The 22,589-nt window shown below is 45.2% G+C and overlaps 2 protein-coding genes and 1 long non-coding RNA gene across 3 annotated transcripts in view; 1 reads left to right on the forward strand and 2 right to left on the reverse strand.

The window, feature by feature from the left end:
- ABCG5 (ATP binding cassette subfamily G member 5) overlaps nt 1–12,869 on the reverse strand; it is a 32,488-nt gene extending 19,619 nt beyond the window's left edge. Inside the window, exons 1-4 of the mRNA XM_049650218.1 lie at nt 12,408–12,869; nt 11,648–11,769; nt 4,831–4,967; nt 4,651–4,749 (exon numbers count right to left, since the gene is read on the reverse strand). Coding sequence (XP_049506175.1) covers nt 4,651–4,749; nt 4,831–4,967; nt 11,648–11,769; nt 12,408–12,553 — 504 coding nt within the window. The 5' untranslated portion in view covers nt 12,554–12,869. The remainder of the gene's footprint in view (nt 1–4,650; nt 4,750–4,830; nt 4,968–11,647; nt 11,770–12,407) is intronic.
- A 65-nt stretch (nt 12,870–12,934) lies between these two features.
- ABCG8 (ATP binding cassette subfamily G member 8) overlaps nt 12,935–22,589 on the forward strand; it is a 17,830-nt gene continuing 8,175 nt past the window's right edge. Inside the window, exons 1-4 of the mRNA XM_049650219.1 lie at nt 12,935–12,997; nt 18,411–18,512; nt 19,684–19,834; nt 22,251–22,489. Coding sequence (XP_049506176.1) covers nt 12,935–12,997; nt 18,411–18,512; nt 19,684–19,834; nt 22,251–22,489 — 555 coding nt within the window. The remainder of the gene's footprint in view (nt 12,998–18,410; nt 18,513–19,683; nt 19,835–22,250; nt 22,490–22,589) is intronic.
- The window catches only part of LOC125936223 (uncharacterized), a 6,582-nt gene continuing 573 nt past the window's right edge, over nt 16,581–22,589 (reverse strand). Inside the window, exons 2-3 of the long non-coding RNA XR_007461964.1 lie at nt 18,392–18,524; nt 16,581–17,065 (exon numbers count right to left, since the gene is read on the reverse strand). This is a non-coding gene — a long non-coding RNA (uncharacterized LOC125936223). The remainder of the gene's footprint in view (nt 17,066–18,391; nt 18,525–22,589) is intronic.

Consider the following 22,589-nt stretch of genomic DNA (forward strand, 5'->3'; position numbering starts at 1 on the left):
AACCAACTGAGCCACCCAGGCGCCCCTGTTGGACCCCTATTTTCCGATGTTGCATTGAGTCCAGCATAAAGATCCTCCAAAGGTACAGTTACAACATACTTTTTAAAATATGTTTTGGGGGCACCTGGATGGCTCAGTCGGGTAAGCATCTGACTTCGGCTCAGATCATGATCTCACAGCTCATGAGTTTGAGCTCCAGGTTGGGCTCTGCTGACAGCTCAGAGCCTGGAGCCTGCTTCCGATTCTGTGTCTCCCTCCCTCTCTGCCCCTCTCCTGCTCGCACTCTCTCAAAAATAAACATTTAAAAAAATATGTCTGGTTTTTGAAATTTTATTATAATAAATGTTTTATATACCAAAAAAAACCTAATTTGGTTTGAACTAAACCTGACTACCCTTATATAACCCAAATAAGTCCTGGAGTCCCACCTGGCCCACTTTCAGTGTGGTTTTGCATCAAATATAATCCAGTTATCAAAAGTAATTAAAAATAATGCCAATTCTTTACTTGAATATCTTTAAGGACTTTACAGAGGACCCAGTTTATTACCTACAGCCACACTTCATGTCCTGTTCCAGTTCTCTCTCCACTTCTCTTAGACTCTGCCACTCCCTGACACCCTCTCCTTACTCCTCCTCCTCAACTTCCCCCAAACTAGAAACATTCTTTAATGACTGTCTAATCAAGAAGGTTGGCCTTTTCCCTCCCATTCCTTCTTTCCTTCCTCAGCTTAACCCATCTCCAGAGACTCAAAAACCTCTACTTCTGGCCCTGCCTTGCTGATTACCCATATCTACATAGGGCCTGGGGAAAGCAGCTAGAAACAGACTGAAAATACCTACATATATGGTAATGAGTTGCATTCCCATACACATCCAAAGAGACTGTGTTACTTTTACCATGAAAAAAGAAACAAAACACTACATTAAAAAATAACAACAGGGGTTCCTGGGTAGGTCAGTAGTGAGTCTGACTTCAGCTCAGGTCATGATCTCACCACTCGTGAATTCGAGCCCTGCATTGCGCTCTGTGCTGACAGCTCAGAGCCTGGAGCCTGCTTCAGATTCTATGTCTCCCTCTCTCTGCCCCTCCCCTGCTCGCATTCTGTATCTCTCTCAAAAAGAAACATTAAAAAAATATGTAACAACAAAGTAGGGGCGCCTGCGTGACTTAGTTAAGCACCCGACTGTTGATTTCGACTCAGGTCATTATCTCACAGTCATAAGATCAAGCCCTGCATCCGACTCAGTGTGGAATGCAGAGCTTTCTTGGAATTCTCTCTCTCCTTCCCTCTGCCCTCCCCGACTTGTGCTTGCTCTCTCTCTCAAAATAAGTAAAAACTTTAAAAAAATAACAACAAAGTAGATTGGAGTAAAAGAGGAGATAATTTGTGGAACAAAGTTCCAGAAGAGCCAGGAGTGGGATCAAAAGCATAGATGTAGATTTGACCACAAGAAGGAATACATCTATATTACATCCAAAGAAAAACGAGGTTAATAATGCATAAATAAACCAGTATGATTTATTTTGGAAAAAAGGGTCTCTTCTTGCCATCAGAGTAGAAGGATCCTGGAATTGAGTTTTGCTTGATATGGCCAGGCTGATGTGCTCACCTGCCAGGGCAGATTCCTGAGCATCCCTGTCATTTGCTCTGCAACAACCAGAATAAAGGAGTAAACTTGCTCTCCTGGCTTGGAAGGGATAGAGAGAGGAGGCATTTATTTAACCTGTTTCAGATGTCTCATACTCTATCCCAAAGCCTCTCTGTTTGGTGAACACTACTGGGAATGGAATTCACAATGTCTTAGAAAAGGAACCCTTGGGATCACTGGGATCAACAACCTCTATGCTATGTGTTCTCAAAATGGACTCATTCCTCACATTAATACCAGGAGAGATGCATTATTATTTATTCATTATGGAGGAGGAAACAGATGCTCAGAGAGGTACATAACTTGCCCAAGGTCACACCACTAGCAAGTGACAGACTGGGACTGAGAGAACTGTCTAGGTTCTCAAGTGGCCCATGAAGCACAAGGTTTAGCCCACAATCCAGCAGACAGAGACTGCCCATGTCAACCACAGCTTTATGTTCAGGTTCCTTAGAGGAGAGATCTGCTGTGCTCTGCCCTCTATTACCACCATTTCCTTCTTACTACTTTGTCCAGATTTTATGTTCTGTGGACTAGATTTGCTCAGAAAGTACTTTCTCAGGCAGAGGAACTTTCACAGGACTTTTAGGGGCTGCCAGTGCCAAGAGAACAGTTACTGGGGGCAGGGGGGGACAATTTTGCCATCAATTGATTGCAAGGCATCCGTGAATTTTCTGAATATTTATGTATATATGTGCATTTCCTGGGGAAGAGATCCATGGCTTTCTTAGATTCATTCTCTCATTGGGATATGTGACATAAGTGGATCACTAACTCAGAAGAATCTGTTTATGATTTCATTTCTCCCACTCAGATACCAATAGGATCTTTTTCTGCCCTTTTTAGAAACAGAAATACTAAAGCAAGCAGAGACAAAGTCCATAGATGGACTCATCTGTTACTCACTGTCAGGGGTAAGTCACGTGAATATGTATGTGCCTCAGTGTGGGCTGAACTCGACCTCCATCTTCTCTCATCACAATGCAGCTCGGGAGATCCCAGGAGCTCAGGAAGGCATGATAGAACTAGACAGCCTAGGGTCACATCCCAGCTCTGCCATTCCCAACTATCTGATCTTAATCTTGTGTGTTAGGAGATAATGCCTCCCTCATAGGGTTGATGCCAGAATGAAATGCAATACTATGTGTGAACAAAGCCTGACTAATGTCAGCCAGCTATGAGAGTTCAGAGTACAGACACACCTTGTTTCACTGTTCTTCACTTTACTGGGCTTCACAGATACTGTATTTTCTACAAAGTAATGATTTGTGGCAACCTTGTGTCAAACAAGTCTACTGGCACCATTTTTTCCAACAGCATTTGCTTATTTCGTGTGTCAATAAAGTATTTTTACTTTTTTTAAGTTTATTTTTAGGTATTTTGAAAAAGGGGGAGCAGGGAGAACGAGCATGTGCAAGCATGGGAAGGGCAGAGAGAGAGGGAGACAGAATCCCAAGCAGGCTCTGTGCTGCCAGATGTGGGGCTTGAACTGACTAACCATGAGATCACGACCTGAGCCAAAATCAAGAGTCGGATTCTTAACTGACCAAACCACATAGGTGCCCCTAAAACATTCTTAAATTAAGATGTGCATTGTTTATTTTAAACATAATGCTACTGTACACCTAACAGACTACAGTATAGTATAAATATAACTTTTACATGCACTGAGAAACCAAAAACTTCACCTGACTCCATGGATTTTGGGATTTGCCTTACTGCAGTGGTCTGGAACCAAACCTACAGTATCTCCAAGGAATGCCTGTATAACCTAGTAGAGTAGCAAGAACCTCACCATGCGTTCTGAGTACTCTAAGGTAACCTCCAGGAACAGAGCTAAGTATCACTCTGTGAGGCTGATGGTCCTTTTTGAGGGCCAGGCTCCTTGCTAAGACTCCTCTGGAGTAAAAGCTTATCCTCTAGCACTGTCTAGGACTCTCAAACAGAAGAATGCTCTTTACTCACCCAGGTATTTTATCAAACAAATCTGCTGGCACTTGGGACACAGCTTAGACCTAATTCCACTCTCTAAGCCCTGTCTGAAAGTCCAATGCCAGGGACAAATTGAGCAAGTTCCTGGGGCAGACTCAGCAGTGCTTGATAAAGATGGGGCGCCCTCAGCCGAGATGGAGGATTTCCTTGGAGCCCCAATGGCATTAAAGGAGGCTAACCTTGGAGTCTGGACAGCAGTTAGAATTTGTGTGCCCAGGAGGAACCTCGCTGTGGCTTTGCTGAAGCCTCTGAAACAGATGTTGCTGGCCTCCTCTGGTGACCCTCCTCTGAGGGCCTATTTCCCAGGGAACTGCACCTGCTTTGTAGGTGGCACACCTACCCACACACCCTTAGTCCCTGTGGGCTTACCTCTGACTACTTCCAAATTAGATACACTTAAAGAAACAGACTGAAACCCAGAAAGAGTTGACAAGTCAATAGTCCCTTCATTAACTTAATCCAGTTTGGATAAGGCACATTCAAAATGCCCCAAAGAAAGTTGAGAAAAGTCTCAACAGGGCTGCAGAGCAAAGTACTGTGAGGAAAATAACTATTCAAACACTGAGCTCCTAGAACGATGCCATTCCATAGAAATATAATACAAGCCACGTATAGAATTTAAATGTTTTAGTAGTGACATTTTAAAAAGAAACCAGTAAAATTAATTTTAATATAATTTATTTAACCCAATACAGCCAAAATACTACCATTTCAACCTGTAACCAGTATTTCAAAAATTAATAAGATAGTTCATATTTTTTTTCAGACTAATTTCCAAAAACCCCTGGGCGTTTCCCACTCATAGCACATCTCAAGTGGGCCTGGCCATGTGTTGAGTGCTCAAGGCCACAGGTGACCAGTGGGTGCCATACTGGGCAGCGCAAGTCCCCACTAAAGAGGTAAAGAGTGAAGGGGAGGAATGGATACGTGGAGGGAAGGGGGGTGCAGAACCGTCGTGGGGTGATACCCTAGGGGGCAGGGCTGCAGAAGGCCAGATGCTACCCACCTTCTTCTGGAGGAAACCTGGGGAGCAGCGACGGACAGCCAGCAGTGCTGCATAGCGCAGAGTCTCCCGCACTGTCAGGTTGCTCAGCAGCGTGTCACTCTGCGAAAGAGGGAGGCATCAGCATGGCAGTGGCCGAGGCCAGGCTGCAGCAGCTGGGGCGGGAACTGGGGATGCGCCCACCTGCTGGACGTAGGAGAAGCAGTCCTGGAACTGGTCCTTGTGCAGCAGCCGGCCGTTCATGAACACCTCCCCAAGGAAGGTCCCCATGCGCTGCAGCCTCCCAGACATGGCATCTAGCAGCGTGGTTTTCCCGGAGCCTGGGAGACAAAAAGACAAGGCCCAAGAAGACTCCCTCCATGAGGTATTGCCAGGCCATCCCCATACCCTCTGTGGGCCCCTGGTCTAGCACTAACTTGCTCTCTCTTTAGCCTCTTGAGTCAAATGCTCATGCCACCAAATGAGTCTTTCCGGCTTGTCCAAAAAAGTCACAGAGAGACGAGGCATTTCTTTCATCCCAGTCAGGACTGGAGGGGCTTTGTCTGCCTATTTGCTTCTAAAGCTATTTTGAGTTGAAAAAGAAAAAAATAGGATCAGAATAAAAAGAACACCTAGGCTCTTGGAAAACGTTTGGATCTAGGACATCTGAATTTCTTTCTGCACCTGCCTCCCCCAACCAGGGATCAGTTAGTGATTCCTGAAAATAGGGAACACTGCCTAGAACCTTGCTAATCAAGTGTGGTCGGAATACCAACACCACCACCTGAGCACCTGGTACAAATGCAAACTCTCAGCCCCAGCCCAGGCCTACTGAATCAGATTCTGATTTGTGTGTGTGTGTGTGTGTGTGTGTGTGTGTGTGTGTGTGTAAAATACATACTTTTTAAAAGTTTATTTATTTTTGAGAGAGAGAGAGAGAGAGAGAGAGAGAGAGAGAGAGAGAGAACAAGCAGAGGAGGGGCAGAAAGAGAGGGGAACAAAGAATCTGAAGCCGGCTCTGTGCTGACAGCAGAGAACTCGATGTGGGGCTCAAACTGATGAACCATGAGATCATGATCTGAGCTGGAGTTGGATACTTAACCAACTGAGCCACTCAGGTGCCCCTAAATATATATCTTAGTGTTCATTTATTTTGAAGGGGGGGGAGGGCAGAGGGAGAGGGAGAATCCTAAGCAGGCTCTGCACTGTCAGCGCACAGCCCAGCACAGGACTCCATCTCACGAACCATGAGATCATGACCTGAGCCAAAATCAAAAGTCAAATGCTTAACTGACTGAGCCACCCAGGTGCCCCAAGATTCTGCTTTTTAATAAAATTTCTGGCTAATTACCACACATATCAGAGTTTCAGAAGCACTAACCTAACAAGTCCTTTAGTAAAATCAAGTTGGCCTCAGCCTACACTGAGAACCTCACTAACAGCTTTCCCCTGGTTTCATTCTTCTAGTGTTAGAGGTTAGGTGATACAGTTAGGATAAGACACCAGCTGGCCCCTCGTTTTCATACTGGACATAAACCTACATGAGCCCAGAGAGTCAATGGACACAGGAATTAGCAAGGCCAGGCTGCTAAGAAGTTAACAGGCAAGAGGTTCTGAACTGCCTGAAAAGAGAGAATTCTACCAAGGATATGATGATTTGTGCAAAACCGCAGAGAAGATCTTTTGTTCAAATACTGTAAAGCAATTGCTTGTTGCTGTGAGGGGTACAAAGATGAATGAGCCAAACTCCATTAGCGGTGGTGTTCTTATTTAACCCATGGGCTGACCAAGATCAGAGTTAGCTCCAGCATGTTCAGTAGAGGTCAGTGTGGGAAGAGGGGAGGGAGTGTAAAAAAACAAAATGTGACTTCATTCAAGTTGTCTTTCAAAACATGCTCTAAAATTTCCCAGTCATGATCCTAAGCCTCGTATATGGTTCCTCTAACTAGAAGCTTCCTTGACCTTCTATTTCTGTGATCCAACCTCAACTCTGACAGAAGCTCCAAATATCTTCGGGCCTGGATTCCAGTCCCATCACATCAAAACTGGCCTCCCTGAGGTCATCAAGGTTGCCTCCTTGCTGCTGTATCTGGTGGGTACTTTCCTCCCAAAAGCATTTGATACTGTTGCCTGCCTTGCTCTATAAATCTCTCTCCCTTGGCTTTGATGCCACTTCATCCTCTTTGTTTTATCCTGCTGGTCTGGCTGCTCCCTCCCAGCCTCCTGTGGGTGACACTCAGGGTTCTCTCCTGGGCCTTTGGCTCTTCTCATGTTATACATTCTCAGTAAGCAACAGCAAGCACCAACTTGCCAGCCAGCATGCAGGGGAGCTGCCTTGCATGTGGATTCTCCAGCTCTGCTCAAGCCCTCAGATAACTGCAGCCCAGCAGGCTTCTGACTATAATCTCATGAGACACTCCAGACAGAACTACCCAACAAAGTCTCTTCCAAATTTCTGACTCATAGAAACCCTGAGAGATAGTAATGATTTTTATTGTTTTAAGCCACTTAGTTCTGGGATACTTTTTACATAGAAATACATAGCTAACCTCTTTTTAAAGATATCTCAACTTTATTACCTATCAACTCATTAGTCATTGACCAGCAGGATGAAAAAGTTTATTCAAAAAAAATAATACAAGAAACTGATATGTATAATCAGTGGAAAATAAAAAGAAGAAGATGCAAAGTTAGACACAAAAATGCTTAATGTCCTAGAATATGACACCAAAAGTACAGTTAACAAAAGAAAAAATAGACAAATTGGACTTCATGAAAATTAAAAAATTCTGTGCATCAAAAGACACTATCCCCACTGTAAAAGGGCAACCCACAGAATAGGAAAAATATCTGCGATCATGTATCTGATGAGGGATTAATATCCAGAATATATAGAGAGCTTTAAAGCTCAGAAACAACAACAGCAACAACCCAATTCAAGATTGGGCAAAGGACTTAAGTAGACATTTCTCCAAAGAAGATGTATGAATGGCCAAGCAGCACATGAAAAGATGCTCAACAGCACTAAGCATTAGGGAACTGCAAATTTAAACTGCAATGAGATACCACCTCACACTCTTTAGGATGGCACTATCAAAAAATTGGAAAACAACAAGTGTCAGTGAGGATGTAGAGAAATTGGAACCCATGTGCAGTGTTAGTGGGGATATAAAATGGTATAGCCACCGCAGAAACAACAGTAGTTTCTTAAAAAATTAAAAATAGAATTACAGTATGACCCAGAAATTCTACTTCTTGGTAGAAAAAGTAGAAGAACTGGGGTGCCTGGGTGGCTCAGTTGGTTGAGCATCCGACTTTGGCTCAGGTCATGATCTCACGGCCTGTGAGTTCGAGTCCCGTCTCAGGCCCTGTGCTGACAGCTCAGAGCCTGGAGCCTGCTTCGGATTCTGTGTCCCTCTCTCGCTCTGCCCCTCCCCCGCTCATGCTCACTTGCTCTCAAGAATAAATAAAACATTAAAAATTTTTAAAAAAAGAAGAAGAATTCTACTTCTTGGCAGAAGAATTGAAAACAGTTTCAAACAGATATTTGTACACCCATCTTCATTGCATTATTCACAATAGCTAAAATGTGGAAGCAACTCAGGTATCCTTTAATGGATGCATTAATGGATGGATGAACAGACCAGCAAATATGGTATAGTTATCAATGGAATTTAAAAGGGCTTTAAAAGGGAAGGAGATTCTGATACAGGCTACAACATGGATGAACCTTGAGGACATTATGCTAAGTGAAATAAGCCTGACAAATACTGTATGATTCCACTTTTATGAGGCTGGGTAGTCAAAATCATACAGACAAAGTATAATGGTGGGGCTGGAGGCAAGAGGAATGGAGAGTTATTGCTTAATGAGTGTAGAGTTTGTTTTACAAGATGAAGAGCTTTACAAGAGCTTTGCAAGATGGATGGTGGAGATGGCTGCACAACAATGTGAATGTATCTATTACCACTGAACTGTACACTTAAAAATGGTTAAGATGGTAAAATTTATGTGTACTTTACCACAATAAAAAAAGAAAACAAAAGGTTAATGCCCTATAGGGCAATAAAACCATGACCTTTGGAGTTATCTTCCCTAAACAGACAGAAATTGTTTATAACTAAATAGTCCTCTACAAGGGAGCAAGCAGCCCAGAGTCTGGGTCCCAACTGATAGCAAATAATGAGTCAAATATATTTACCCTCCCCCGGAATGTTGGGTGACCCTAGGCAGGCTTACATTAGACCATTCTGTTGTGAGACTTTGACCATCTAAGTCTTCTTTTGCTTCACTAATAAAGATTTGACAAACAGCGCTGTGTGAGGTAAGACACCAATGGAATCATATGTCATTTTGTGAAATGCTAACATACCACTGATTCAACACATATTACTAAGCACCTACTATGTGGCTAGTCCTATTCTAGTTGTTGAGAATACAGAAAGAAAACAAAATAAAACAAAACCTCACCCCCAGGTGAATTTGCAGTCTACTATGAATTCATAGCCAGTATAATAGGATAGACATTGTTATAAAACTATGATTAGGTATGATCACAAACCAGCCCATGAGCTCCCAGATCAAGGCCTCCCACCCGCTGTCCTGCTGAGATGTGCATGAAGCATGACACTGGCCTGTGGGACACCCTTCTGAGAATGTGAAGTCATTCTTTGTTGTGTGCCACACACCATTCTAATCCTACAGAAAGAAGACAAGCAAAAAACTACAGGAATAACTCAGGTTTTCTTATTTTTAAAGAATGTAATAATTAACAAAAGGAAAATTAGAATGACCCTGAATGTCACAGTACATGCATATAGTTAGAAATATTGAAAAACTGGAAATAGGAACTGACAAGAAATCTCAGCAAAGAGTTAACACTTTTTGTCACTGAATTCCTTCTCATTTAATCTTAATGCTACTATTGCCACCCAGTTGTTTACCTGCTGTAGCAGGGGAATGGCTATGGATTTAACTCCCAGGTCAAATGAGGCTGACTGTGCTGGACTTTTGCAGACTTGTGTTACCCATTGCTATTACAGAGAAGAACGCAAGTAGGTAGTGCCAGGAAATGTCAACAATGCAGTGCAAACAAGAACTCAACCAGGAAACTCCTCTGAAGCCAGTCTGTCAGAATCTTTTACCCTGAAAGTGTATGGGATAACCTAGTGTAGTAGTGGACCCTGTAGTGTCCATGCAGATCCACTCGTCAGGGTCAATGCTGAGGAGTCAACAGCTGTGATCCCCATGGGCCATTGCCCTCAGACACAAGGATCTGCCTCTCTGGAGGCTACACCTGCCCAGAGCAATGACTGGCTGATGTAGGGACACAGAGACAAACAGTGAATTCAGCCTCAAGTGTAGATAACCCAAAATAGAGAAGGAGGATAGAGTGGGAAATGGGCACAAAGATAGCCTCAGTGAAGTGTGTAATATTTAATTCCTTAAAAAAAAGGATGTGATGAAGAAAAAAAAAAAAGGATGTGATGAAAAGATGCTCAACATCACTCATCATCAGGAAACTACAAATCAAAACCACAATGAGATACCACCTCACACCAGTCAGAATGGCTAAAAATAACTCAGGAAACAACAGATACTGGTGAGGATGTGGAGAAAGGGGAACACTTGCAGTGTTGGTGGGAATGCATCTGATGTAGCCACTCTGGAAAACAGTGTGGAGATTCCTCAAGAAACTAAAAATAGAACTACCCTACGACCCAACAATTGCACTACTGGGAATTTATACAAGGGATAAAAAAATGCTGATACAAAAGAGGACACATGTACCCCAATGTTTATAGCAGCACTATCAACAATAGCCAAATTATGGAAAGAGCCCAAATGTCCATCAACTGACAAATGGATAAAGAAGATATGGTATATATATATACAATGGAATATTACTCCACGATCAAAAAAAATGAAATCTTGCCATTTGCAACAACATGGATGGAATCAGAGTGTATTATGCTAAGCAAAATCAGTCAAAGAAAGACAAATATCATTTCACTCATATGGAATTTAAGAAACAAAACAGATGAACAGAGGAGATGGGAAAGAAAAATAAGAAAAACAGAGAGAGAGAGACAAACCATAAGAGACTCTTAAATACAGAGAACTGAGGGTTGCTGGAGGGGTGATGGGTGGGGGGATGGGCTAAATGGCTGATGGGCATTCAGGAGGGCACTTGTTGGGATCAGCACTGGGTGTTATATGTGATGAATCACTAAATTCTACTCCTGAAACCATTATTACACTATATGTTGACTTGGATTTAAAAAAAAAAAAAAAGGACATGAAGCAAATACGGTATGTTAAGATTTGATAAAGCCAGATGTTAATACATGAACTTTCTCTATTCTCCACTCTTGACTGTATATTTGAAATGCATCATAAAAAACAAAACAAAACAATGGATATGGGGATAAGTGGGTATCTTTGTGCTTAATTTTTTTCCTGCCCCTGAGCACAGTATAAAAATCCAGGAAATTGTGTTTACTGGGTACTTCTACATGCCAGGCACCACGTTAGGGGCTTTCCATACTTTGAAATATGAACTAACTAATATGTTAGGCAGGACTTTATTTTTTTTAAGTTGATTTATTTTGAGAGAGAGACAGAGAGAGAGAGAGAGACAGACACTATGTGAGTGGGGGAGGGGCAGAGAGAGAAAGAGAGAGAGAGGATCCCAAGCAGGCTCTGCGCCGCCAGCACAGAGCCCAATGCAGGGCTCGAATCCATGAACCTTGAGATCATGACCTGAGCCAAAGTCGGACACTTAACCAACTGAGCCACCCAGGCTCCCCAGGAGTTTATTCTTTTCCAAGGATCTTTCTAAAGGCGTCACATTAGTACCAGATTCCATTCAGTCAGACATGTCATTTGATTTCATTCTAATACCAAACTTGTGGCCCTCTTGCTACAACTTAAACCTGTTTTCCCAATGTGTTCAAAGCAAGCCAAAGCCTTTTCTGAATGCTCACTGAGAACGTAAATTTAAAGTACTTCCCAAGCTTACCTGAGCTCCCTAAGATGCACAAGATCTGCCCACTCTCGATGTACAAGGAGACATCCTTGAGGATCTGCCTGTCCCACTGCTGCCGGCAAGATGTAAAGTCCCACCAGGGTCCAACCTGGTGACTTTAAAGGAAAGGCAGTGTGGGGTTCCTGAAGGTGCCAAACCCTTGTGCCTCAGCACTAATCCCAGTGGTTTCTGGACAGGTTCTTAAATGTGGTTGCGGTTCAGTGCCTCTCTCTTAAATGTGGTTGCAGTTCAGTGCCCCTCTCTGTGGACGCTGGCAGGTAGTAACCGAGAAAGCTCATCTGTGTAAAACGCCTGCCTGGGAGCTGCTCTGAATACCAGCTCTCTTTGATCCTGTATTCCTTCACCAGGCTTCATTACAGTTTGTGTTGTAAGTATATTCCCCAAGCCCTCTCCATCCCCATGGGGCAGGCTGTACACGGGGGAACACAAAGGAAGGGGTAAGAGGCCCAAAGCTCGGGCACATGGCAGAGCACAGCTGCCTCACTGTTAGAGCTTCCATGTCCTGCCATGGGCAAGAGGGGGGCCATTCACCATTGTTCATTTACCACTGGCAGCCCTTCCCCTCTCCTCTCTCCACCCTGATCCACTGAGGGAGCCCAAAGCCTCCATGTATGCTCCCCATTAGCAAGGAAAGCCAGCAGAGGGGGTGAGAGGCCCACTCACCTCAGGCCATGACCACAAAAACAAAGCCCAGCCTCAAGTTCCCAGCAGGAAGAAGAGGCATCAACCTTACCTGACACTGTAGGAGGCATGGAGAATGCCCAGGCTGTGTCGAGGCCTTGAACAAGCTGTAGGAACCTCCTCTGGGGAGCTCTGGGGGCCACTGTTTACTTGGAGCCCCAAGGACCCCACAGAGGTCAGAGATGGGAGTTCAGTCATCGCCAAGAGGCAGAAGAGGTGAATTTTTGGGTGGCCGGACCCTTCCTGGGGGAGCCCCAACAGAGGAGTGAGCAGCACAGTGCCCTGCTTGTTCCTCACAGGGCTCTGGAGTCCCTCTCCAGACCTTTGCAGCAGCTGGACTGGGGTTTGGTAACGGATGCCATTATCTGATGTACCTTTACCCAGAGCATGTGCACTATCTTGGCAGCAGGCAGAACACACAGCCTGTGTTTGTAGGAGGGCCTGCCTGAGAGGAGTGCTGGGAGGCACAGTGAACCAGGGCCAGAGATTGCCCAACTCTGAGAAAGAGAAAACACTGGCACAGGTAGCAGCTAAGGTGAAGGAAGCTTCAGCAAAGTGGCACTGACACCGCTGGGCCCCATGGCTGAGACAGTCCCAGAAGACAGAGGGCTGCGGAACAGGGCTGCTCCCCAGGATGCCTCCGTGAGTGATGGGCAGTCACCTCAGTCATGGGGGGTGGGGGCAAATCAGACCTTTCTTTCCTCTCTCCAGAACTTTGTTTTAACTCACCACCAGGACCACAAGCAGAGGGAGAACATGGCAGCAGGACTCTACTTCCTGGGCATCAAAGGGCTGAGGGGAAGGGATTCAGGGGTCAGGGGTGGGTGGGGGGCCTCTGAGGTCACTTCCTGCCCTAAGGCACACTCCTACAGGGAAATGATGTTCCTGTTTGTTACTTGGGCTGATGCAGCTTTTTCTGAATGAGACTCCAAACAGAGATGTGTTCACACACACCGGGGACTCTGCAGTGTTTCCTTCATCAGTGTGTCTGTCAGGCTCAGAGTCTCAGAGGCAGTAAACTGATGACATATGATGGCAGGCAACTTTTATGGGAATATAATAACATGACCACAACAGGCAGATATAAGACCCCAGAAAGAGGTGAAAGGGACAGACAGCAAGTCTGGGGGCCAAGAGGTTGGGGTACAAGTTCTCCACCCAAGTTACATGGAGAAATGTTTACTTGAGAAATGGCCTTTGACTAAAGTAAGGATGTGGGTGGGATTTGAAGCAGGAGGCTACACTGGAAGACAGAAAGGAAGCACCCCACCTCACCCCAGCCCACCTTTCCATCTTGCCTGCTGTGGGGAGGAGGGAGAGAAAGACAAGAAAGGTCTGCGGACTCCACACCCAAAAGGGAAGGCCACAGGCCACTTGGTCTGGTCCTCACTTGCTAGGATAGGACCAACCCAGTCCATTCCTAGTCTGCCCTGCAGCCATAACTAATAGCCAGCTCTGATCTGGGAACATGGCCAGCTCCTGCTGAGAAATGCCTCGTAGGAGCTGACTGCAGTGCTCACAGCCTGAACAGTATATAAAGTCAGTAATGGCTTTAGGGACATTTTCTGCCTAAAAGGCTGACAAATCAGCTACCACAGCATGGAATGCAAATAACTGCCCAAATCCAACATCTGGGAAAGCTTGCCATTTCCAATTTCCTTTTCTCCAATTCTGTAACTCAAGGTTCCAAGTGATAATCTTCCCCCAACATATATGGCACCTAGAACAAGAGGATGGATGAGGGATACATATCTTATGTCTAGTTATTTTAAAGTTATCAATCAAGCTAACAACTGTTAAGTTTCTATCTTCCTATTTTGACATACCTTCCTCACAACCTGAAAGGCCAGATGTAAGTTTAGATATCCTAGGGCCTTTTGGAGCAGCAGCTAGAATGTGGTGGCACAGGGGAGCCAGCTTCTGGCTCCCTTCTCTGTCCCCTTCTCTGCCCACCCCTGTGCTACAGTCTGTCCCCCTTCTCTGCCCACCCCTAGTGCAACATGTGACTCACACACCCCTATGTGGTCATGCCATCCTGCCTACCCACATTCCATTCGCTCTCCACAGACAAATGCCCCTTGGGCCTGGGGTGCCTGGAGTGGCAAGTGCCCTTGGCCCACAGTCCATGGGCAGGAGTGTGGCCAGAGGAGGACTAGAGGGGCTCAGTCCTCAGGACAAAGATGTGTAAGATCTGGTCTGAGCATTTTAATAAAGGCCCAGGCTCATCCCCTCAGCCAAGAACAAACCCTGCATGCTTTTGCACAGACACTGAGTCATCAGCACATCACTACTACTCAAGGGCATGGATTCCTCATCTTAGAAAAAGGAACTTGGGCTCTGTGCTCCCTAAGTTCCCTTCTAATTTGTGCTTCTGACTCAGGCATTTGATCAGAAGTTAATACAAGGAGAAATTACAATGTAGCCCAGCAGGAGCTGAACAGGTTACCTACAAATAAACCTGCTTTTGCTTTTTTGGATGTCACCTGTCAGAAATTTAAGTGATATTCTGACAGTCATACTGATTAAGATGTCAACTGAATAGATATTTAAGTATTTGAAAAATACAGAGAATTTGTCAAAACCTCAAAACCTAACAAATCCATCCTGGGAGTCAAGGAAATACTTAAAAATGGAGCAGAGGCTGTCTCCAACCCAGAAACGAATTCTCTTCCTCTGAAAGTTGTGCTGCATGTGTAGCTCCAGGAAGTCACAATCCCCCCTTTTTCTTTTTAACGTTATTTTTGAGAAAGAGAAACAGAGCACGAGCCAGGGAGGGGCAGAGAGAGAGGGAGACACAGAATCCAAAGCAGGCTCCAAGTTCTGAGTTGTTAGCACAGAGCTGGAGGCGGGGCTCAAACCCACGAACCAGGAGATCACCACCTGAGCCAAAGTCGGCTGCTTAACCAACTACAGGTGACCCAGAAGTCATGGTCCCTTGATGGCAGCTAAGGTCCCTGGCTGCCTGTGCCCAGCCTACTTAGCCTAAGATGAGGGGTACTGCCCACCCCCCAGCAACAGGGAGCACCTGTTTCCTTTTATCTGTCTTCCTATTGTGACACCTCTTTCCCCAGGGCCCCAGCATGCTCCACCTTTCCAAAGCACTTATCTGGAAAGTGGAACCCACTCAGGCATTAGGTCACCTGCACATATTGCTCCAGAGCCCAAAATGTCCAATGTCCCTTTCTTAGCTGCCCCTCCACTTGAAATATAACCTGGCCAGGTGTTAGTTCACAGAAGCAATTTCTAAGCTGAGTCATATCTTATATCAATCGACTTAATGTCCCTCCTGCAGATGTTTACTTTTTATAACCAAACAAATAAGCATCTTATGTTAGCTCAATGAGTCTCTCAGTAATTGCCAGAATTTCTGATAGTTTAATAGAATTAAATGGAGAAACTAGGCAGTATGAGTGCTAGTGGTGGAAGTGGTGAGCAAGGGTCAGGTGCAGGGTTGACCTGCCTGAAATTCAGCACCTTCTGTAGCTGGCCTAAATCTCCCCCAGGAGAGATCTCCCTTTCCATCTCTGAGGGCACAGACCTTCACCCCTCCTCCATCTCCATAGCCAGCTCCTGCCTTGGAGGCATTGGCACTTGAGGGGCTAGGCGGGAGTACTACTCTGGAGTTCTACTCAAAGGTTCATTCTCTTAGATGGAAAACAAACGTTGAGATAGTTCAGATCAGCTGAAAAAACAGTGATCTCTTATGTACCTGCAACTTAACTACCAAGAACTGTGAAGTTCACTCCCCTCGTTCTTCCCTGTACCCTTCTCTCTTGCATTCCTCTCTATTCCACAGAGATAGTCCTTCTGCTAAAGTAGGTATTCAGGTTTCCCAGTTTCTTCTGTATAATTTAGGATCTTTATGGTAATAATTCTAACATCAGATAAGTAGCCATGGTCTGCTGTTTTCATACTGCCCTGCAATTCTGGGGACTACTCACTGATAGTTACTGTCATAGATGACCACCTGTATTGATCTTCCATTTCTGTGGTCCTTTCCAAGGACTTCTGACCTCTGCCACTACAGGGGAAGTTTGACAGAGACTTCTGGAGACTATTTTCACATAATGTAAGTCATTTTATTTTCACACAAAGCACATGTAGGCATTGTGTACACAGTATAAATATACCCTGAATGGATGCTTGAGGTCAGCCTGCTCTACACCTGGCCTGTCTTGCTCCATCTTGACCACCTGTCCCATTCATTAAAATCTAAGCTTTTCTGGGGCACCTGGGTAGCTCAGTTGGTTGGGCATCTGACTTTGGCTCAGGTCATGATCTCATGGTTTGTGGGTTTGAGCCCTGCATCAGGCTCTGTGCTGACAGCTCAAAGCCTGGAGCCTGCTTTGGATTCTGGGTCTCCCTCTCTGCCCCTCCCCTGCTCACATTCTGTCTCTGTCTCTCTCTCAAAAATAAACATTAAAAAAATTTTTTTTCATCTAAGTTTCTTTGCATGATGACAGATGGTAACTACACATATTGTAGTGACTTTGCAGTGTACACAAATCTTAAATTGTTGTGTTGTGCACCTGACACTAGCATAATGTTATATACCAATTTTACCTCAATAAAAAGTTTAAGTTTCTCAGAGACCATCTTTTTCACTGTCATATCCCAAACTCCAAACTTGTAGCATCATGTGGGCTCCCAATAAGTATTGGATGCTTGCTTGCTTACTTGACTGAACACATCAGTGCGTGAGTGGCAACTCTGAGGAGGAAACATCATGGGGTCAACTGGAACTTGTTAAAAAATACACTTTTTCCTGCACTAAGAAACAAAAGGAAAAATTGTATGCATTTAAAAACGGAAACCTGAGGGGCACCTGGGTCGCTCAGTCGGTTAAGTGTCTGACTTTGGCTCAGGTCATGATCTCATGGCTCGTGAGTTTGAGCCCCACGTCAGGCTCTATGAGGACAGCTCAGAGCCTGAAGTCTGCTTCAGATTCTGTCTCCCTCTCTCTCTGCCCTTCCCTGCTCATGCTCTGTCGCTCTCTCAAAAATAAACATTAAAGGGGTGCCCGGGTGGCTCAGTTGGTTTGAGTGTCTGACTTTGGCTCAGGTCATGATCTCACAGTCTGTGAGTTCGAGCCCCGTGTCGGGCTCTGTGCTGACAGCTCAGAGCCTGGAGCCTGCTTCGTTTGGATTCTGTGTCTCTCTGCCCCTCCCCCGCTCATGCTCTGTCTGTCTGTCTGTCTCTCTCTCTCTGTCAAAAAGAAACATTAAAAAAAAAATAAAAATAAAATAAACATTAAAAAAAATAAAATAAAAATGGAAATGTTAGTAGGCAGGTTCTTCTTCTGGGGGAGCCTCAATAATTTAAATGATTGAATTGATAAAATGGAAAGAATTTAGATATGCTGATAGCTAATACCATTCAAAGGTATCAGTGATACCACAAAACATCGATTTACTTGATGTACAAATACAACATCACACCAACAACAGCAACAAGATATTGACAATGACGATGACATAACAATGGTGCTTCTTCCAAAATCATCTTGAATGGCTTTGTTATGCAAAACTCCTCATTTAAATAAGATGCAACTTTTCTAAGGATTGTGTCTTCCAAATATTGAGCACTAGTTTTTTGATAGCTGCATCCCTTCACATACCAGGTATGGGAAGTCTGTTTGGCATCAGGAAATAGTAAGTCAGAGGCAGGGAAGAGAAAAGTTAAGGACATGCCCCAGCTAAGGTCTCCCCAAAGCATAGCAGCTCACAAAGCTCTCTCTAGTCCAGAGTCTGGGTCTCATCCACCATAGGGTGCCTGGGTTCGGGCTCCACCAATTTGGGTTGAGGTTCTCTGGAGCCAGGAGCTGTGCTAGAGGGAAGCCGCAAAGCTCCCTCTGAAGGGAAAAAAAGATTGCCCTCACTGATGCTCCTATTTTCTCAGAGCCCTTGGGCTCTACCTGCCTAAACCCTTGTTGCCAGTTCAGGATCTCAACCACACTAGCTGCTGCTAGCTCTCACCTCTTGGGTCTCCTCCCTGTTTTCTCCTAAGTCCTAAGTGGCTTTTGAAGAAGCCCCTCACCTGTCATGTTTCTCAGCAGGGCCTCCAGGACAGCTTGTTCTCCTCTGAAAATGACAACAGCCTATACTTCACCTACAGTGGCCAGTCCAACACCTTGGAGGTCCAGGATCTCAGCTACCAGGTAGAGGCATACCTGAGGACAAGGTGGGAGGAGTGGGCAGGGAAGGCCAAATGATTCCCCAAGTGGAAGGTAAGGGTGAGCCCATCCTGAGGGCCCTCTGCCAAGTTGATGTCTCACATGTTGGAACAAAGTACCACAAGACTTCCTTCAGCTATATATACTGTAGCTGGAAGTTGAGAGGCATTAGAGAACAAGACCTCTGTTAAAACATAAAGAAATTATGTGACCCTGTTGGGGAAAAAACAAATCTCTCAAACTTTAACTTCAGATTTTGAAGTAAGTTTAGACTTTTGGGAAAGTTACAAAAATAGTACAGAGTTTCCATGTAACCTTTGCCCAACTTCCCCTAATGTTAACATCTTGCATACCCAGAGCAAAATAATGAAAACCAAGAAATTAACAATGCCGTGACGCTATTCACTAAACTACAGACTTTCAGGTTTCACTAAACTATAGACTTTCAGGTTTCACCAGCTTCGGGTTTTGTTATTTGTTTGCTTGCAAAGTACACTGTCCCTGGAGCTAATAAAATATCCAAAGTGCAAGGACTCCTGGCCTTTCAGAGGCTCTGAAGGACCCCCTGGTCAGATTCAAGACCCCATTTACCAGACCTCCTTGGGGGTAGACCCCTGGCAGTTCAGATGGAATACGGTGGGGGGGCAGAATGGTAAACTTCAGAGGCCCAACTCTGGCTTCCTGTGAATGTGAATTAGGACAAGCTAATGAGCATCACCATAAGCATTTTCTGTTCTGCCACTTGTTAGCTGTGCGACCTTGAACAAGTAACTGCTCTGAGCCTCACCTGTAAAAACAGCGATTATAATGGTACCTATGTTATAGGTCTGCAAGGAGGACTGAATGGGATAATAAATAGATTTACACAATGCCTTGCACGTAATAAACATTTAACAAATCATTAGTAAATTATCATTAACTGAAGAACTGAAGACATTGTTTTGCTTTATGTTTTTGTTTCCATTCTGCTATTACACATGCTTCCCATGTCTTAACTTCAGACTTGGAAATGGCAGCTTCAGGTTCTCAGCATGGTAGGTGGGGGCCCCTCAGGCCTTTTGTGCAACAGCAGGAGGATGTCTCCTGTACAGTTGAACAGAAGTTGCTGAAACCCTCTATTCCGCCCTCTGAAGAACCTTGCAATATCTCCCCACAGGTGGACATGGACTCCCAGGTGCCCTGGTTTGAGAAGCTGGCTCAGTTCAAGATGCCTTGGGCATCTCACAAGGATTCTTGTGAGCTGGGCATCCAAAATCTGAGCTTCAAAGTGAGAAGTGGGCAGATGCTGGCCATCATAGGGAGCTCAGGTACCATTAAGGGCAAACAGTGAGGCGATGGGTTCTGTCTCTTCTGGAATGCAGAATGGTCCCTCAGACAGATGGATGCTTCTCACAGAATTCCTTGCTGACTAGTAGAATAACCACAGCAGAGTGGGTGAGAAGCACAGGTTCTGGGTCAGGTGGACCTGGGTTCAAATCCCAGTTCAAGTCCCTCCATTTAGTAGCTGTCAGATAGCTGCCACCATTATGAATCATGAGTGTGCCTCTTGAAGCTGCATCCAGAGCAAAAACCTTTGTAAGATCTTCAGAATTGAATGTTCTTCTCAGGGGACTCTTCCATGCCAGGGGCATTCATTCACTCTTCTCCCACAACCTGGTAGGCACAGCACCCACCACAGCTCCCACTTCTTTGAGAGTCCCTCCAAGTCTTAGTGCAGCCTTCAACCATATGCAAAGATCCAGAATCTTGGAGTGCCTCAGAGTGACTTCTGCAAGCCAAACTTAAAATTATGCAATGCTAAAGCTGAAAGGGGTCTTGGAGAATGGTGTTCACTCTCTCCACTGTATTATTTCTTTCTCCTTACCAGTCTGGAAGCCTCTTTAATGGAGGGTTTTTAAGTTATCTGGTCCTCAATATTTCTAGAGTGTCCTCCTGTCCCCCGCCCCAACATATGAACACCTTCATTTAACAGATGGGGAGACTAAAGTCTAGACAAAGTGAGTGATTCACCTAAGGGCATACATTTAATGCAGAGCTGGAACTAGAACTTTGGTCTTCTGATTCTCATATCAAGGTGTTTCTCTTTTAGATGGTGTTAGAACACTTTATTCTTTTTGATTAATCATTTCCAGAAGTAAAGATTACTGAACTTTTGAACATCTCCAATTTTTTAGTCTTCTGATAAGAAAATTCTGTTTATTGTCTAACCAAAGATCAAACAAGATAATGTATGTCAATGCACTTTGTAACTGAAATAACACCACAGGTCAAGTCCTGCCCACTTTTGGCTCTGCCTCTGCAATTCTTATCTAAAAAAGAAAACAGACACTTCAGAAGCCAATTTTGTTTTTGTTTGTAACTCCTGGTGGCTTTTCCTGTTATATTTGCTTTTCTTCATGAACTGAGAATCTGGGAGATACACGGGCCTTCCAAGGCACTTCCATAAAGCCTAAGAGTCCCCACAATTAATACTCGCTACACATGACCCTGCAGGTGTTAGCATCCCTGAGGCAAGTGAAGTTTGGAGAGGCTGAGCAGTCTCCAGGACTCTTGACTCTAGGTTCAGTGTTGTTTAGCTTCAGGTTTACTTGACTGAATTTATTTAAATGATTTCTTAGAAACACTTATCAATTAGGGGCACCTGGGTGGCTCAGTCAGTTCTAAGCATCTGCTCCTGGTTTTGGGTCAGGCGATGATCTCATGGTTTGTGAGTTCGAGCCCCACATCAGGCTCTGCACCACTAGCGTGGAGCCTGCTTGGGATTCTCTCTCTCTCTCCCTCTCTCACTGTCCCTCCTGTGCTCTCTTTCTTCTTCTCTCTCAAAATAAATAAACTTTTTTTTAAAAGAAACACTTAACGGGGCGCCTGGGTGGCTCAGTCGGTTAAGCGTCCGACTTCAGCTCAGGTCATGATCTCGCGGTCTGTGAGTTCGAGCCCCGCGTCGGGCTCTGGGCTGATGGCTCAGAGCCTGGAGCCTGCTTCCGATTCTGTGTCTCCCTCTCTCTCTGCCCCTCCCCCGTTCATGCTCTCTCTCTGTCTCAAAAATAAACGTTAAAAAAAAAAATTTTTTTTTAAATAAAAAAAAAAGAAACACTTATCAATTATACTTCCTGAGGCTTAACAAAGAATAAAACAAATTATGAAGACTCATTATAATTTATAATAAATCCAAACAGCCTCAGGCATTTTGGCTGCTTCTGTAGAATCAGCAGTAGTGGCAGCAGTGTTTGCCAATGAAGGAGTTTACGGAATTGGAGATTCCAGCCAACTGAATGCCTTTGGTGTTCTCTCCTGATTCATGGAAGGTCTCTCCAGTTGCACTAGGCGGTCTCCACAGCAAAGGCCACCCACACCTCTCCTAAAGTGCTGTTTAGGAAAGTGGACTTCCCACTTGGACTGGGAACCCCAGTGTCCCTGTGAATACTGACAAAGTCCCCTGCCATCTCAGAGCCTGGATCCACTAGTTGAGCGGCTTGAACCCCCGACATTAATGTACCTCCAGCTCCCCAAAGGTGCTCAAGTTGGCTGCAGGTGAAAGCCCTGGAGCTCCAGGTGCTGAGGCTGACCCATCCGGGTCCAAGAGCTGTGCCACTTTCTCTAGGGCCTCGGTCACTTCTGAAAGGACAGAGAAGTCCAGGGTGGTTGAAAGAGTGTGCGGGCAGCCAGGGCTTCCAGGCTAGCGCCCGCAGCTCTGCTCTCAGGAGGTCTCTGGTGGCTTCACAGGGTGTGGGAGAGCCTCTTTGCTGGACGTGATCACCGGGAGAGGCCACGGCGGCAAAATTAAGTCAGGTCAAATCTGGATCAACGGGCAGCCCAGCACGCCTCAGCTCGTGAGGAAGTATGTGGCCCATGTGCGCCAGCACGACCACCTGCTCCCCAACCTAACCGTCCGCGAGACCCTGGCTTTTGTTGCCCAGCTACGCCTGCCCAGAACCTTCTCCCAGGCCCAGCGTGACAAAAGGGTAACTGCCTGACCCTGGTGACCCCAAGAAGCCATGACATCCTTCCCCTTGTCGACCTTCCCCCCCCCCCCCCCCCCCCCCCCCCCCCCCCCCCCCCCCC

The sequence above is a fragment of the Panthera uncia genome (genome assembly GCF_023721935.1).
Source record: "Panthera uncia isolate 11264 chromosome A3 unlocalized genomic scaffold, Puncia_PCG_1.0 HiC_scaffold_11, whole genome shotgun sequence".
In the NCBI taxonomy this organism is placed as follows: domain Eukaryota; kingdom Metazoa; phylum Chordata; class Mammalia; order Carnivora; family Felidae; genus Panthera; species Panthera uncia.